Source organism: Petromyzon marinus, chromosome 3, assembly GCF_048934315.1.
Source record: "Petromyzon marinus isolate PM22_M1 ecotype Great Lakes invasive population chromosome 3, UKy_Petmar_22M1.pri1.0, whole genome shotgun sequence".
NCBI lineage: Eukaryota > Metazoa > Chordata > Hyperoartia > Petromyzontiformes > Petromyzontidae > Petromyzon > Petromyzon marinus.
The window spans coordinates 8,630,342-8,647,269 of record NC_133669.1 but is presented as its reverse complement, the minus strand read 5'-3'; the positions used below and the strand labels follow the sequence as shown (position 1 = coordinate 8,647,269).

Here is a 16,928-nt window from a genome sequence, read left to right as displayed (position 1 = left end):
TGGGAACCCGTGATAGAGAGAGGAGCTGGAGAGAGTGAGAGAGCCGAGGAGGGGGAATGAGAAGGCGGACGAGTGAGCGGGAGAGTGGCATTGACGGGCGGAATGATGATGATGGAGCCCCCCACTTACTACCCCCCCCCCCGCCTCGCCGCAGTCACTTGTGGACGTTGTGGAAGCACGGCGAGACGCGGCGCTGATGGATGAGAGATACCGAGGAAGTGGCTATGAATATTATTTGAGTTGTCAGGAAATTTCACAGCCGCTGTTGACGGCGGTTGGTGATTTATTTTTTTTGAAGGTCACGGTGCGATAATTGCAGAGATGTCTCTCCTCCCCCCGCCTCCTCCTCCTCTCCCCCCCCCCCCCCTAAAAGTAGACTTCAGAAATTATTTAAAATTAAAATAACACACAGAGAGAGAGAGAGGTAGAGAGAGAGAGCCGCAGGACGTGCCCGAAGTGCCAATGAGCGGCGAGGTTTTTGCGCCGGGAGCTCTCATCAGCACGGCGCCCCATCCCGGGACCGTACGGATCGGCGCTAATAGAAGTCCGCTAATGAAAAAGTGGCGATTAATTGAGCAGAAGAGGGAGGAGGGAGGAGGAGCGAGACAGGCATCGGACAGGCTGCTGACCAAGGGAGAGGCCGACTTTCATCGGGAGCCAAGAGTGGCGTAGCGCATCACCCTGCGTTAGGAAGCGGCCCCGCGGAAAAGGGTATCGAGGAGCTAGTTTTTAGGTCCCTTCGAGAGGCCGAGAGGCGACCCAGGCGGGGGAGCGGGGGGGGGGGGGCCGCTGCATTTTACCGCGAACCCTGCTGCGGAGAGACGGCGGTCACACGGGGAGGAATGTGGCGGACATCTCCTGCAGCGAGACGCGTGCGAATTCGAATTGGTATAAGAATAGGTTTTAGCCTTTATGGCAATAACACAGGTGCGAAGGTGTTGAAACACCAAAAGGTGTTTTAACATCTTAACACCTGTTTTACCAAAAGCTTTCTGTTTGGTGTTTAAACATCAGAAAGGGTAAAACATATTCTCATATTGTAATACTGGCCAGGGAGGCCCCATGATGAATACGAATTAGTTCCGCGGTGTCTATTTCCGCGGGCCGTTCTCTAACGCAGGCTGATGCGGTGATCACTGCCAGAGTTGTGAAAGGACGCTTCTTCGTCTCGAAACGTGGTGCCGACAGCACTTTTTGGGATAACATTCGTTTGAAAAAAAAACATCATTCTAATCGCAATGGTGGCGTCAACGCGATCGCGCGATGCGCAGCGGAGTCTGTTTCGCCGTTCCCTGTAAAAAAAAACATCAAATTAAGCCCCTTGTCCGTCTGGTACGCGCGCTATTCTCATCCTGCAAGGCTGCTACGAAGGCACGATAAGTTTCACACATCGCCCGCAGTCGTTTTGAAGTCGGGAGGCCACGATCGCTGTACGCGATTTCGCAGTTGAGTATTTTTTGGCGAATTTTTGTTGTTATTGTTGTTATTATTACTACTACTTGACAAAATTTGGACCACGACACCGGCACACAATGGACCACTTTCTCCTACAATTACGTCCCGCAGCATTGACCGGGGCGGTCGCGGGGGTTAGAACCGCGAACCTACCGCGATGGCTGCCACCGCTCGGCCACGTGAATCTGCCAGGCTCGCGTCCGTCGAGCCCACGTGACCGCTCTGCTACGGCAGCTCTGTCAATCGGCGTCACGACGATTTAATTAACGCGCGCGCAATAAAATCAGGCGGCATCTCGGACAATATTCTAAAGTGCCTCCACGCCCACCGCCACTCTCTCCGCTACTTCTCCGTTTGCTGCACGCCCCCCCCCCGCTACGGCTGTGCTCTCTCACGGTCTTCCATCGTTTCTCCTTCCTCCCGCTAAGCCGATCCAGGAAGCAGCCGCTAAGCCAAATTGCCTGTGGAAAATCTGAAGAAATACAATGCCATCCCGCCGGCTTAAAAGAGCGACTTTCAATTTAGGAGGCGCTCCAAAAAAAAAAATGTGTTATTATATAAATGTAAAAAATATATATATAAAACCCCAGAGACATTCGCTTGAGCGCGTTTCCGTTAATTTGCGACGAAGTTAACAGTTCGCGCGAGCTTACGAGAGGGGCAGTCGACATGGGATTTTTTTTTTGGAACGGGCGAGATAAGCTAAATTATTTGTCTCTAATGACCCCCCGTTAGCCTCCAGCCTGCCTCGTCGCTGCATTTTTGTAACGTGGTCACGCCTCGCGCCTAACATCGTGGTCTGGCGTGTTCATCATCATCATCATTAGTAGTAGGAGTCTTTGTCGTTGTTGTCGTAGCAATAGATGTAATCCCACGGCTGACGAAAAAAAAGAGCCGAGTTTGTTAGAGGTCGCCGTGACCTTTGTTTGAAAAAAAAAATTTCGCTCCGAAAACTTTACCACCGCTCGCCGCCATCGCTGATCACAGCTAAAAAAAAAAGCGGTCACGTGCGGCGTGCCACCGTTGTCGTATTTTTAAAATTCGGTTTGTTATTATTCTTTTTTTAAAGTAATAAATGTTACGTATATTTGTTTTATTTTATCTCTCGTAAAATGTTATTTCGGCTGTGGCAAAAAAATATATCGTCATGTTGTTGTTTTATTGTTCACCATATCTCACGAGATGTGACGACATCTGCGTTCGCAGCGAGTAGTGCACCATCTCGTCACTGTGCGATGGCCACGGGGGGAGATGTCGCACGCGACGAGCCGCACTTCATTGGAGAAGCCTCGCTCGCTCGCTCGCCCTGCTGATGAGATGCAAAAACGGCGAAACTGGCTCAGAGTTCGCTTTGTTTAAACAAAAAAAACGCCGCTCGATGGGTGACACGAGTCGGGTCGGCCGATTTCACAGTGGGATTTTTTTTCTAATGCTTAAATTTTTTTTTACTTTCCGTGCAAAGAGACGGAGACAAATGACGTCGCATTTCTTTATTACGCGCACGATGCTCCGCAGCACCGCTTAATGAGTTGTGATGCTTCCGCGGAAAACCTCTGTACAGCCTCTAGCCCATGCTCGAGACACCGATGTCACTCAAACAGGAACGACAACAATGACAACAACGAATCGATTCATTCTCAGACCTGGAATTTTTCTTTGCCAATTTAAGGTGAGGTTTCAAAACTATCCACGATGGAGGCTTTTGTAGCAGTCACGGCTGACCGCTGAACTCTAGAAACCGGTTTAACTCCGACTCGCTAACTCTAGAAACCTGGTTTAACTCCGACTCGCTAAACTCCAGAACCTGGTTTAATCACCGGCGCCTCTTCAAAGTCGGAAATCAGAATGGGAATATTTATTCGTACTGGAGGAATCCGATGAGCTATAGAGCGTTTTCTCACAGATGTCCAAACAAAACAACAGCACGATAGGAGTGCAAAGTATAAGAAAGGTAAGGAAATCGCTAAAAAATATATATACAAATAAAACTAAACAAATGTTTTTGTTTTTCCCAGGTAAATGCCACTGAGCTATTATCTTCTTTTTTTGAGAAGCGACCTGCCCACAAATGATAGCTCAAACGGAGCGGCTTATCGTCACGTGGAAATGTATCGCAGCCAAATAATTCCAAAACGCAACGTTCATTTGAAATATGGAGGTGGGTGGGTGGTGGTGGTGGTGGTGGGGGGGTAACCGGAGGCTCCGGAATCTCTCAGCAGTGCGGCGGCCCTCAGCGTCTCAGACGCGGCGCTCGTGGACCCCCTGAGACGCACGACGCTGCTGCCGTGCGTGAGCGAGCGTCCTGGGAAATACTCCTCCTCTCTGTTGATGATGACAATCGTGACGACGACGACGATGATGACGATGATGACGATGATTGCAAGCCATCTCTTCCACGATTCCATGAATCGTTATGATTCTTCGCGGGGATTCGAGTCCCGAATCAACGATTGTGTTACCATTGCGGCCCATGTTGGGGTAGTAGTAGTAATGATGATCTACAGTGGTGTGAATTCGCAGAATCGGAAGGGTAAAAAATTATTTCTTTTTTCCGGGAATTCTACATTTTACTCTCTCGTGCAGTCATCGCGCATTGTCAGCGAAGGGACCCCTCGCGCCAATCACGTGACTTCTTCTTGCCTACAGCATTCGCTGAACTGCTCTTTGCTGCCGTACACCGGCGTCTCGTGTGATTTCTTCGATCCACCTATCACGGGGGGGGGGGCGGGGGTGGAGGAGGGGGGGTAAGGGGTGGGGGGCTCCGCGATTCCTTTGAGGGTCGCGGTCCTCACGTCGAATGTCGACCGAGCGCCAATGGAATTGCGACAATTTTGCTGCTCGAGTTTGGCCATCAGCATCATCGCACGTGCCGCTTTTCGTTCTCTGAACAAACATTCTCCGATGTAGCGGGAACCTCCTGAAAAGGAGCCTTGAGACTCGAGCCGAGGACTTTCCCGTGTCACTCAAGAGGCGCCGTTATTCTCAACGTTTGTGGGTTTATTTCATATACGTGTGTGTGTGTATATATATAGCGATTTACAGGTACAAGTCAGTGCGCGTGAGAGAGAAAAGCAGCGATGTCGTAAACTGTTACGAACAAAGCGCTTAATTATAAGCGAAGGCAATTAAAACGTTTAACAGTGGCGGGAAATGTAATTCACACTAATTAAATAAAGACTCGGTAGACTGGACCATATGTAAAAAATCAGCACTCACATTGTTAAACGGCGATTGTCAAATGTATAGCATGCCTGGTGCCCCGTCATAGCACTGTGGAATTTCCACCGCAGGATCATGGCCCCGTTGGGCAGCCAGATCCAGAATTGCTGCTGATAATTGTGGGCCCGTGTTTTAGGTGAGCCTGTCATGAGGGTTCGATTGACCATACTTCACCGCGCCCGTCAATGGAGCGGGGAGGTTAGTGAAGGGGTCACGATCAACTCCCCTCTCCAGTAATACACTTTCAGAATATTTATTTATACCGGAGGAGTCCTATGAGCTATAAAGGGTTTTTTTTTTTGCATAGATGGCCATTAATGCCAATAGCGAACTGTCTAACCAATGACGCCTTGTCCGCCGCACTCAGCTGCATTTGTAACCAATGGTATCGGCGGTCAGGGGATGCAACGCGTTCCCGAGTACGTCCACCCTGGGGAGACGGAGCGATGGAATCGGCACGTATCCAGGAGCCGGGTGGATATGTTGCATGGCGAGATCGTAGGCGGTGCTTGGGGAGGCATTCATCTAGCAGTGGATTGACTGACCGTGGCCGATGATGCTGATGGTGCTGCTGATGTGACACACTCGGACATGGCTGTAATGTCAACATTAGCCCTTGCTGAATGTGACAAAAGGGGCAGCCCTGCAATTGCTCGTTCGTGCCCCTGCTGGCAGAAGAGCATCCACTCGGGAAGGGGCTCCCTCTGGAAGGGGAGGAGTATTTGGCCTCCTCTTCCACGCTGGTCAAAAGAAAGGTTGGAGTACCCACACTTTACCCCACCACACGCGACGTACTTCCGATAGAGACTGTGGTGCGCACGTCCATTCTGCCGGGTGGACAGAGGCGGCGGCAGGAGTGATGGAGGGGGGCCGAGTAGCGGTGGTGTGGTGGGGTGGTGGGCGGGAATGGGCGAAGTTGATTTAAGAAACTTGCCCCATGTTCCGGTTGAACCTGCCGCACCGGGAGATCCAATCGAAATCCCCGAGCGCCGTCTCGCCAAGTCTAGTTCGGACGGGACCGCTGCGTCCACGGGCAGCAGCAGCATCCCAGGGGGGAGGAAATAGGAGGAGGGGAAATGGATTTCATTCATTAGGATTCTGGAGTCGTGCGCCCTGTCGCGAGTGCCCACCCTCCTCCCCACCCCGCAGCGCGACCCCTTCAAACCGATGCTTTATTAACGACCAATTGTTCTGTAATCCTCGCCGATCAATGGAGTGTAAGCAATTTAATAAACCCAGTGCGTATCTAATCATCATATGCGGCGCATAATGGATGCGACTGTGGCCTTGCGAGCGTGCGGGCGAGCGAGCGGCTGGTGGCAATTTCTTGCAATGTTCTCGAAGGGCTTCGATATGCTCAGATTGGGCAAGGCCTGCAGAGTCGACTTCGCGCCGCCTACGACGAGAAACGTCGGACAATAATACACTTTTTTTTGGGGGGGGGCGAGGGGAGGGGGGTTGCCCCGAATGAAAAATGACCGCGTGCGACGATGGCCAATCGAGTTCCCTCGTGTAAGGAGAGGGGTAAGGGGTCAGCCTAAAGTCCCGCACTTGCTTTGCATTAGACCCCGCACTAAACGCTTAAGAATGAATAAACAACCCCCCCCCCCCCCACCATAGGAATAATAGTAACAATTTTTTTCCGATTCATCTAGGAAAGTAACGCAGAGTCAAAGGATTGGTTTTATTGTTTTTTTTTGTTTTTCAGGAAGGGTCCGGCCACATTTGGTGTTCATTATTTAATTTCATATTTAAAAAAAAAACAGTTTTTGCAGCAAAATGCATGAGTCGTTTATATAAGTAGGCGGAAAACCGGAGAAAACCAACGCTCTATCCCCGCACAGATGGAAACAGACGGCGATGAGTCCACTTGCCGTACTGGCTTCTCGTGCCAGAGCCAGGAGTGTACCGGACACCTGCTCGACGCTCGCGGAGGGGAAGGGAGTCTCGGGACGTCTGTGCGGTGATCCACCAACCCCCGCTGCTTGCCTCCACGGTGCTGGTTTACATGTCGGGCGCGCGTCGCTACCGCCGCACATCATTGGTGAATCCAAGTGGCTCGCCCCCCCCCCACTCCCTCCGCCCCCCATGGAGTGTGATGCTAAAGCTGATAGAAAGCAGAAATAATTCCACTGCTGGTTACCGGTTACATTTATGTAATCATACGCACACGCACACACAAAGTTTCGCAAACTCAGTTTGTTCATATTTAAATGATCGCGGAACACAGCAAAATCTGTACTGTTGGTCCTCAGCCTGTGATGGAAATTCCACATTTCTATGACGAGGATCAGCATATTGTTTTTCGAGAGGACGACCACTGCATTTTACCAACCCGAGAGTGATGATGAACCTGTCTGGATACACAGAAAACACGGACAGATAGATAGATAGATACACGTAAAGATGGACAGACAGACACACGGATAGATAGACACACGGACAGACACACAGATACACGGACAAATGGACAGACGGACACACGGAAAGACACACAGAAGACAGATGGACAAATGGACACACAGTCACACAGGCAAATGGACACACAGTCACACGGACGCACAGTCACACGGACAGACACACGAACAGACGGACAGATGGACACGCGGACGCACACAAACACAGAGAGGGAGGCGAGCGGAGCAGCCGTATCGGCTGCGAGTGTGCACCGCGCGACGACTCCCATCGCCGTTGTCAGCACGGTGATTCGTTCTGTCCCAATTCTCGCGCGCTCGGGGTGTTTACGCTGAAGAGGAGCACGGGAATCCATCCGTCTCGTTTTGCGGTGACGGTGCGGTCCCGCTGGGGACGAGGAGGAGGGAGGCAGGAGGATGCGTTTGAGAGTTCGTAAAGAAAGAGAAATGTTCCAAGGCAAACCGCATTGGTTATTTATTTATTTGTTTATTTTGACCAGGGATTTCATGCAGCAAAAAGGCAGGGCCAAACGGGAGCCGCACTGAACCAAAAGGCTCCCACGACAAAATCCTCTCCCCCATTTTGTCCGGAATTATGCGGTCAGCAAAGGTGGAGAATAAAAATTGTCGGCGGGGTGGGCCAGGAGACGACGGAACATCGATGGGTTATTGAATCCATCTCTGTGGAGATTTGAGTTTTCACGGCCTTTCCTCCCCCCTCCCCCCTACGTTATGTGAGGTGAGGTTTTCTCCGGGTCCTCGGGGTTTCCTCCCCCAGGAAGCCAACGTCTCGTGACTCCTGGAAATTGGCGAATGCATCCCAACGTAGCGTGACCCTCTTTAAAAGAGTCCTCAGACTTGGTGAGTCATTCTTAGGTGATTAGACACAATGCTTGTCATGATCAAGTCCGCCGGTATTGTTGCGGGTGACTGCCACCACACGAATACGGAGTTTCCACTACCGTCCGATGGTTTTAATGAGGAAGTGCTGAGGGTCACCTCGTCAATGCGAGATGGCTGCGTGGGCTCAGGGGTCACAGCGCTGGGGTTGGAGCCACCGAGGCCACGGTTTGGGTCCAGGCTTCAGCTGCCCGTGATTAAACCGGGGTTTGTGCAGCGCGGTGAGTTTGATGGACTCGGGCCGGTGACCGATGACCGCACGCAAAACAGGAACATGACATTCCATTTGGCTCTGCCCCGTGACATTATAAAAGTTAAATAAAATAAAAATCGCAATTCCCTTCATCAACTTGTTTTGACGTCTCGTTCGTAACAGTTTTTCTTTTTTTATCTGCGTCGTTGTCCGTCGATTGAAAAAAAAACAACAACACTCGGCATACAAGCGAGTGCCGTACGTCGTAAGCAATGCACTCTCACGCATGAACAATTCCGTGCATAATTCATCGTGAAGCGTCAGAGTTACGTCGCAATCGGCGAACCGATGCGTCGTCAGCTGCGCCGCAATGGCGAGACGTTAACTGCCTCGCCAGGTAGACAGGAGGTCGTGGGGTCGACCTCAACCCCGAAGACTCCTGCTGTATATATTTGGAGTTTGCATGTTCTCCGTGGTCGCGTGGCTTTTTCTCCGGGTCCTCCGTCGTTATTTTTTTTACCAGGTAAGGCCCAATGAGCGATTGATCCTTTTTTTTTTTAAGAATCGACCTGTCCACAAATGATAGCTCAAAGCAATTGGCTTATGACCACGTGGGAGTGTATAGCGGCAGCTAAATACTCTAAACGCGTGATGTTGATTCTAAATGTGGAGGGAAACAACCGGACGACCCGGAGGAAAATCCACGCGACCACAGGGAGAGAGGGAGAACACGCAAACTCCAAATATACAGCAGGGGTCAGGGTCGGGATCGCGATCGTAAAGCGTGCCTTAGTCTGTCTCTCCGAGCCTCTGTAATCACAACAACAACAACAAACATAATATTAACAACAAGACCGATGTGTGCTCTGAAGTGTGACGTCACAGAACCCCGCGTGTCATCCACTTCCTAGCGGGAGCCGTGGCTCATTAACGGGGAGCCTGAGACATTTGCTTCACGGGGCCTGTACCGTTCCGCTGGAGGTAAATGCGGCTCGCGGGCTTTTTGGGTTTGGTATCTGCGAAATAATGAGGCCACGTGGAGTGGAGGAGCACCGTGACCGGCTCCCCTGTAATGGGATCGCGTTCTGTTTTTCCCTTCTGCACGCGGTCGTTTGGCCCGTGCGGCACGCGCGGGGGGCGACTCTTCATTAACTCGACACTCATTGATTGGCCCGTTAACTTTACGTCGACGAAATGAGGATCGCAGAGCTTGGGCAATTGTTGGCGCTGGCTCGCCGCGTTGCCGTTGGATCCTTTTTTAATTCCTCCTCCCGCTTCTTTCTGTGGTTCCTCCTCGCAGCTTCTAAGCCGTCGACTCTCGTCGAGAGCGAGCGAGCGCTACACAGGTTGAACATATCACGCGTCGACGCTCCATCCGGATGAGTAAACGAACAAGACGATCAAATCACGCACGGATTCCGCACGCGGCGCTTTCCCGCGGAGGTATTTTAATCAGCGACGGAAAAACGTCGCGTCCCCGGGAGAGCGCCAACGAGGTGGCGTCGTGACGCGAGGGTCGTCGACGAGACGACGGAACGCAGCGCGACGCACGGGCAGCTCTGGGGGAGATGATGCCACACCAATGGGGGGGGAAAGGAAACAAACTTCAGTAACCGGAGCGGGCTCTTGAAGGACTGCTTTCGTGAGACGTGGCATTGCGGCGCGGTGAAATATCGATGGGGTTTCTCTTACTTTGGTTGCCGGCCCCGGTCCGGCACGACGCGGCAAGGTGTCGTGTAAAAGTTGAGTTTGCTGGGGGGGGGGGGGGGGGGGGGTCGTGTGGTGGGGGTTGTTTCTTTGTCGGGGACCCCGTGGGTCTCATCGCGGCCCCGCCGGATCGCTCTCTTGCCACGTGACCATCGCTCTCGTTTACGGGAATCAGCGCCGAGGACAAACGCCTGCCGGGAGGCGTCGCACGACGATTCCATGCGCACGCCGTGCTCTTTCTTTACTCGTTTAATGGAGAGAGGGATGGAGAGAGGAGAGAGTGGTGGGGGGGGGGGAAGCGTAAATTAATTTTGCTGTTAAAATGAAGTCAATTGGTTCTTAACCCCCGTCGACAGCGATTTTCAGTGTAGCTAGAAGAGCTCCCTTCAGCTTCTTGTTCTCCCACCCCTGCCCCCACCACTGTCCCCCAGTTTGCCAAGTAGGGAGGTGGGGGGGGGCAGCGATACCCACCCGCCCCCCACAAAGACAAAGTTGCAGATCCCCCCCGTAAAGCCTTTAGCAGGATGTTGAGGCAAGTGCTGTTCGCGATCAGCACCAATGAAGGCCGGCACGGCACTCGAGTCAGTGAGTGGCCAACAACCACGCGCGGCCGCCTTTGTCTCCCTCTAGTGCTGATGTTTACACATCGCCCTAGGTGCTAGGTGGTGCACGGGACCGGCTGCAGTTTTTTGCCACTTTATTGGCCGTGAGCGTGAAAATCGAACTCGGGTCGCCGGGTCCGTTACGCAGCGCGCGAACCACTGCGCTACAGCTCCCCCACCAAAACAAAGACGAAGATTCCCCCCGTGTAGCCTCGACGGACTGTATGGGCAAGTGCTGTTGGCGAGTAGCACTCCTGAAGGCCTGCACGGCACCACGAGGGGGTCGGTGGCCAGCAGCACGCCCTGCCGCCTTTGTCTCCCTAGTGGCGATGCTTACACCCCTACCACCGCCACACACGCACGCACCCTCTCGACCCCCCCCCCCCCCCCGCGAGCGTGAGCTGGGTATTAGCGATGACATCGCGACAATAATCTTATTAGCGAGCCCGTGCAAAGCGCCGCGGTCCTGACAATCGTTTAATTTACGAGCCGTCCGCAGAAATATCTGCGGGGCCCTTAACGTTAATTGCCGGCGTCTGCACAAGCGTGAAACTTCTGCTGATGATGGATTTAATTGATGCCGATCATCATTTCGCATTGATTACAGCGGGGGGGGGGGGGGGGTCTTGTAGGACGCTGCGAACCACTTGTCAAACAATTACTCTTAAAACAATATCTAAGATTGAGGTGAATCTCAAGGATTTTACTTTTTTTTGGAGTTGTCAGTTTTCTCTGCCATCTGGCGACGATGCACCGAACTCGCCTCTTGCTGATTGGCTAAGGTTGCGTATAAATTGAGGATCGTGACACGGATGTTTCGCAACAACAACAACAAAAAGCTCTCCCGACAAAGGGGGTCCACCAGTGGGGCTCGGAATTCGATTTTGAAACCTCGTTTTGTGAGCCGCATCCAGAAGACGCGCTCCAGTCGCTTCCGAGGCTGCGACAGCTCCTGGCGAGTAAACGCGGAACTCTGGGCCCAACGTACCAGCCAAAGGTTGGGCCCCAACGTCGCGTGTTCACTCGGTCCCTGCCACTGGGGGGCAATATTAACTGTCCACTGGGGGGCCACTTGAACCGTGAGCGTCATTCCAACGAACGGCGGCGTGCGGCGTGCCTCAAGACCACCTCCATTTCAACCGTCGACCAAACCAAGACGGGAAATCTTCACGGTCAGCCTAGGACCATCAGAACTGTGCAGAATACGGTGATGTAGTTGAACGTAATACCACCAGATCTCGGGGTATGATGGGCGCTGACACCAGTGTCGGCTTATCCCAGTAGCACAAGTAGCTACACAAGTAGCTACACAAGTAGTTACACAAGTAGCTACACAAGGAGCTACACAAGTAGCTACATATGTAGCTACACAAGTAGCTACACAAGTAGCTACACAAGGAGCTACACAAGTAGCTACACAAGGAGCTACACAAGTAGCTACACAAGGAGCTACACAAGTAGCTACACAAGGAGCTACACAAGTAGCTACACAAGGAGCTACGGGCCCCGCACTTTCAAGGGCCCCGCGCTAAATGCGTTCAAGCTGTCAATTCCGGTTCAGTGATTCTGCACTTGCCCTATTAATATAGTACTATGTATACTGCCTTCAACTTTTACGAACGACTGGGTATTTAAGGTTAGCGATTTGTCGTATTATCTGCCTGTATAGCAAATGAAAAAATACAATTACTTTACTATGCAAGTGACAAACTTGTTTTTGCATATTTATGTGTTTATTTATGTATTTAGGGCCCCTTTATAATATATGTGCTACAGACCCCGCACGAGCTGAAACCGGCACTGGGTGACACTACCCCCATCGACCCCCCCTCCCCCACCCGAGATCGCGAAAATTTATATTTACCAGCGGTAATATTTTATTGATATCTACCAGCGGTAATACGTTACATGTTTTAATGTTATCGTGATTAAGGAAGGGGCCCTTATCTTTTAAAAAGCTTGACATTTCGCGACTGGGAATTTTCTAGATCCGCCTCTTCACCACCACGACCACTACGGGATCTTGGTCCGCAAATCCTCAGCGCATTCGTCAATATCACTGCGCGCGCGCGTGTGTGTGGCCTTAAGACAAAGATCCCCCGTATAGCCTGACAAGGCTTTTGGGGCAAGTGCTGTTAGCGAGCACTCTATGAAGGCCAGAACGGCACACGAGGGGGTGGGGGGTCAGCACCACGCCGGCCTTAAGAGGAAACATAACACGCGATGTTTCGGGCAATGGTCCTTCTTCATAGCACAATGTGCTGAGTGTTGTTGTTGTTTGTTGTTATTTGTACTTGCGCGCCACTGCCAAGATCCGGGCACAAATCAATTTAAAGACACCCCGAACACGGTCACCCGGTTCGCACCATCGGTACGGCGCGCGTGGGTGTGATGCGTTCACTGCGTTCACCACTATCCACGCGGCGTGCACGCGCGCGCGCGCGCGCCTTTGTCTCCCTCGCGGCGAAGTTTACACCACCGCACCAGCTTCTTACATTTGAGCCTCCCCTAGGTCGACTCGGCCTCAAATGAGCACCTGGTGCGATGCGTAAAAACGATCGCCTAAGGGGAGACCAACACGGCCGGGGCGCGTGGCCCGCGTCGGCCACCTCATCCCAGTCTGCCAGATGCTACACAGTACTGGCACAGGCGGGGGGAGGTGTTTAGGCGGGGGGGGGGGGTGTGTGGGTGGTGTTTGTGGATTTTTAGTTTCGCCTTCACCTTTGTCTCACCGCCCCCCACCGCCTCGCCAGGTACGTGAGCGTGGCCTACCTGGGCGTGCGGAGCCGCGGGGAGGCCCCGTGCCGTCGCCGCCTGCGCTGGGCGCTGCTGTACGCGACCGCCGACGCCAGCATGCTGCGCCTGCTGCTCGCCTTCCTGCAGAGCGCGCCGCAACTCGTGCTGCAGCTGTGCGTCATGGTGCAGCGCAGCCGCGCCACCCTCGTGCCCGGTGAGTCGTCGACGTCGTCGTCGTCGACGTCTCGCGATAGCCCTCCGTGAGCGGCGGTGCGCTGAGCGGGGAGGTGGTGGCGGAGAGCGGGGAGGTGAGCGGTGGTGCGGTGAGCGGGGAGTTGAGTGGCATTGGTTGGGCGGTGGTGCGGTGAGCGGGGAGGGAGGTGAGTGGGGAGGTGAGCGGTGGTGCTGCGGTGAGGTGGTGGCGGTGAGCGGGGAGGTGGTGGCGGTGAGCGGGGAGGTGGTGGCGGTGAGCGGGGAGGTGGTGGCGGTGACCCGGGAGGTGAGCGGTGGTGCGGTGAGTGGGGAGGGGGGGAGGTGAGTGGGGAGGGGGGGAGGTGAGTGGGGAGGTGAGCGGTGGTGCGGTGAGTGGGGAAGGGGGGGGTGAGTGGGGAGGTGGTTGCGGTGAGCGGGGAGGTGAGCGGTGGTGCGGTGAGTGGGGAGGGGGGGAGGTGAGTGGGGAGGTGCGGAGGTGGTGCGGTGAGTGGTGGTGAGGTGAGTGGTTGTGAGTGGCGTTGTGGTGAGTGGTGGTGAGGTGAGTGGTTGTGAGTGGCGTCGTGGTGAGGGGTGGTGCAGTCAGCGGCGAGGTGGACCGTGGTGAGCGGAGCGACGAGGTGAGAGTGAGCCGTGTTGAGGTGAGTGGTCGTGCGGAGAGTTATGAGGTGAATGGCGGTGTGGTGAGTGGCGGTGTTGTAAGGGATTGTTGAGGTGAGTGGTGTGATCAGTCGTGAGGTGAGTGGTCGTGTGGTGAGTGAGGAGGTGATGTGAGTGGGGGTGTGGTGAGGCGACGGTGAGGTGAGTGGAGACGATGTGAGGTGAGGATTGTGATGGTGTCTCTGGTGGTCGTGGTGGTGGGATTGTAGTGGTGTCTCTGGTGGTGGTGGTGTCTCTGGTGGTGGTGGGATTGTGGTGGTGTCTCTGGTGGTGGTGGTGGGATTGTGGTGGTGTCTCTGGTGGTGGTGGTGGGATTGTGGTGTCTCTGGTGGTGGGATTGTGGTGGTGTCTCTGGTGGTGGTGGGATTGTGGTGGTGTCTCTGGTGGTGGTGGGATTGTGATGGTGTCTCTGGTGGTGGTGGTGTCTCTGGTGGTAGTCGTGTCTCTGGTGGTGGTGGGATTGTGATGGTGTCTCTGGTGGTGGTGGCGGTGGGATTGTGGTGGTGTCTCTGGTGGTGGTGGTGCTGGGATTGTGGTGCTGTCTCTCGTGGTGACGGACGCCTCCTGTACAGAAAGCGTGGCACTCGCTGGCTGCGTCGGGGCTCAGAGACGCTCCGCGGGTGGGTGGTGGAGGGGGGCCTCGCTGCTAGCCGGGGGGCCCCCCTTCAAATTGGCCGCTCGAGCGAAATCATTCCAATTCACACGTCGGCGCTATAATTACCACCGACGCGCCAGCCCGCACCTTCCCTGCACCCCACTCATCCAGACGCACCGCTACAGTCCGCCAGGGCCGTCCATATTGTATGGGGGGGGGGGCACTCGTTGTGTATGGGGGGGGGGACACTCGTTGTGTATGGGGGGGGCACTCGTTGTGTATGGGGGGGGGCACTCGTGTATGGGGGGGACACTCGTTGTGTATGGGGGGGGCACTCGTTGTGTATGGGGGGGCACTCGTTGTGTATGGGGGGGGGACACTCGTTGTGTATGGGGGGGGCACACGTTGTGTATGGGGGGGGACACTCGTTGTGTATGGGGGGGGACACTCGTTGTGTATGGGGGGGGCACTCGTTGTGTATGGGGGGGGGAGACACTCGTTGTGTATGGGGGGGGAGACACACGTTGTGTATGGAGGGGGGATACTCGTTGTGTATGGGGGGGGGCACTCGTTGTGTATGGGGGGGGGCACTCGTTGTGTATGGGGGGGGGAGACACACGTTGTGTATGGAGGGGGGGGACACACGTTGTGTATGGAGGGGGGACTCGTTGTGTATGGGGGGGGGGGACACTCGTTGTGTATGGGGGGGGGACACTCGTTGTGTATGGGGGGGACACACGTTGTGTATGGGGGGGGCACTCGTTGTGTATGGGGGGGGACTCGTTGTGTATGGGGGGGGACTCGTTGTGTATGGGGGGGGGACACTCGTTGTGTATGGGGGGGACACACGTTGTGTATGGGGGGGGGGCACTCGTTGTGTATGGGGGGGGGACACTCGTTGTGTATGGGGGGGGGACACTCGTTGTGTATGGGGGGGCACTCGTTGTGTATGGGGGGGGGACACTCGTTGTGTATGGGGGGGGACACTCGTTGTGTATGGGGGGGGACACTCGTTGTGTATGGAGGGGGGACACTCGTTGTGTATGGGGGGGGGGGGACACTCGTTGTGTCTGTGGGGTCACTCGTTGTGTATGGGGGGGGGGGCACTCGTTGTGTATGGGGGGGACACTCGTTGTGTATGGAGGGGGGGGGCACTCGTTGTGTATGGGGGGGGGAGACTCGTTGTGTATGGGGGGGGCACTCGTTGTGTATGGGGGGGGGACACTCGTTGTGTTTTGGGGGGGCACACGTTGTGTATGGGGGGGACACTCGTTGTGTATGGGGGGGGGACACTCGTTGTGTATGGGGGGGACACTCGTTGTGTATGGGGGGGGCACTCGTTGTGTATGGGGGGGGGAGACACTCGTTGTGTATGGGGGGGGAGACACACGTTGTGTATGGAGGGGGGATACTCGTTGTGTATGGGGGGGGCACTCGTTGTGTATGGGGGGGGGGCACTCGTTGTGTATGGGGGGGGGGAGACACACGTTGTGTATGGAGGGGGGGGGCACACGTTGTGTATCGAGGGGGGACTCGTTGTGTATGGGGGGGACACTCGTTGTGTATGGGGGGGACACACGTTGTGTATGGGGGGGGGCACTCGTTGTGTATGGGGGGGGACTCGTTGTGTATGGGGGGGGACTCGTTGTGTATGGGGGGGGACACTCGTTGTGTATGGGGGGGACACACGTTGTGTATGGGGGGGGGCACTCGTTGTGTATGGGGGGGGGACACTCGTTGTGTATGGGGGGGGGACACTCGTTGTGTATGGGGGGGGCACTCGTTGTGTATGGGGGGGGGACACTCGTTGTGTATGGGGGGGGACACTCGTTGTGTATGGGGGGGACACTCGTTGTGTATGGGGGGGGACACTCGTTGTGTATGGGGGGACACTCGTTGTGTATGGAGGGGGGACACTCGTTGTGTATGGGGGGGGGACACTCGTTGTGTATGGGGGGGGCACTCGTTGTGTATGGGGGGGGCACTCGTTGTGTATGGGGGGGGACACTCGTTGTGTATGGAGGGGGGGCACTCGTTGTGTATGGGGGGGAGACTCGTTGTGTATGGGGGGGGCACTCGTTGTGTATGGGGGGGGGACACTCGTTGTGTATGGGGGGGGGCACTCGTTGTGTATGGGGGGGGGACACTCGTTGTGTATGGGGGGGGGGGGGACACTCGTTGTGTATGGGGGGGGGACTCGTTGTGTATGGGGGGGGACTCGTTGTGTATGGGGGGGG

The 16,928-nt window shown here is 54.8% G+C and overlaps 1 protein-coding gene across 1 annotated transcript in view; it reads left to right on the top strand.

The window, feature by feature from the left end:
- LOC116958132 (XK-related protein 7-like) overlaps nucleotides 1–16,928 on the top strand; it is a 57,450-nt gene that overhangs the window by 27,545 nt on the left and 12,977 nt on the right. Inside the window, exon 2 of the mRNA XM_076073638.1 lies at nucleotides 13,244–13,440. Within this exon, the coding sequence (XP_075929753.1) occupies nucleotides 13,244–13,440 (197 nt within the window). The remainder of the gene's footprint in view (nucleotides 1–13,243; nucleotides 13,441–16,928) is intronic.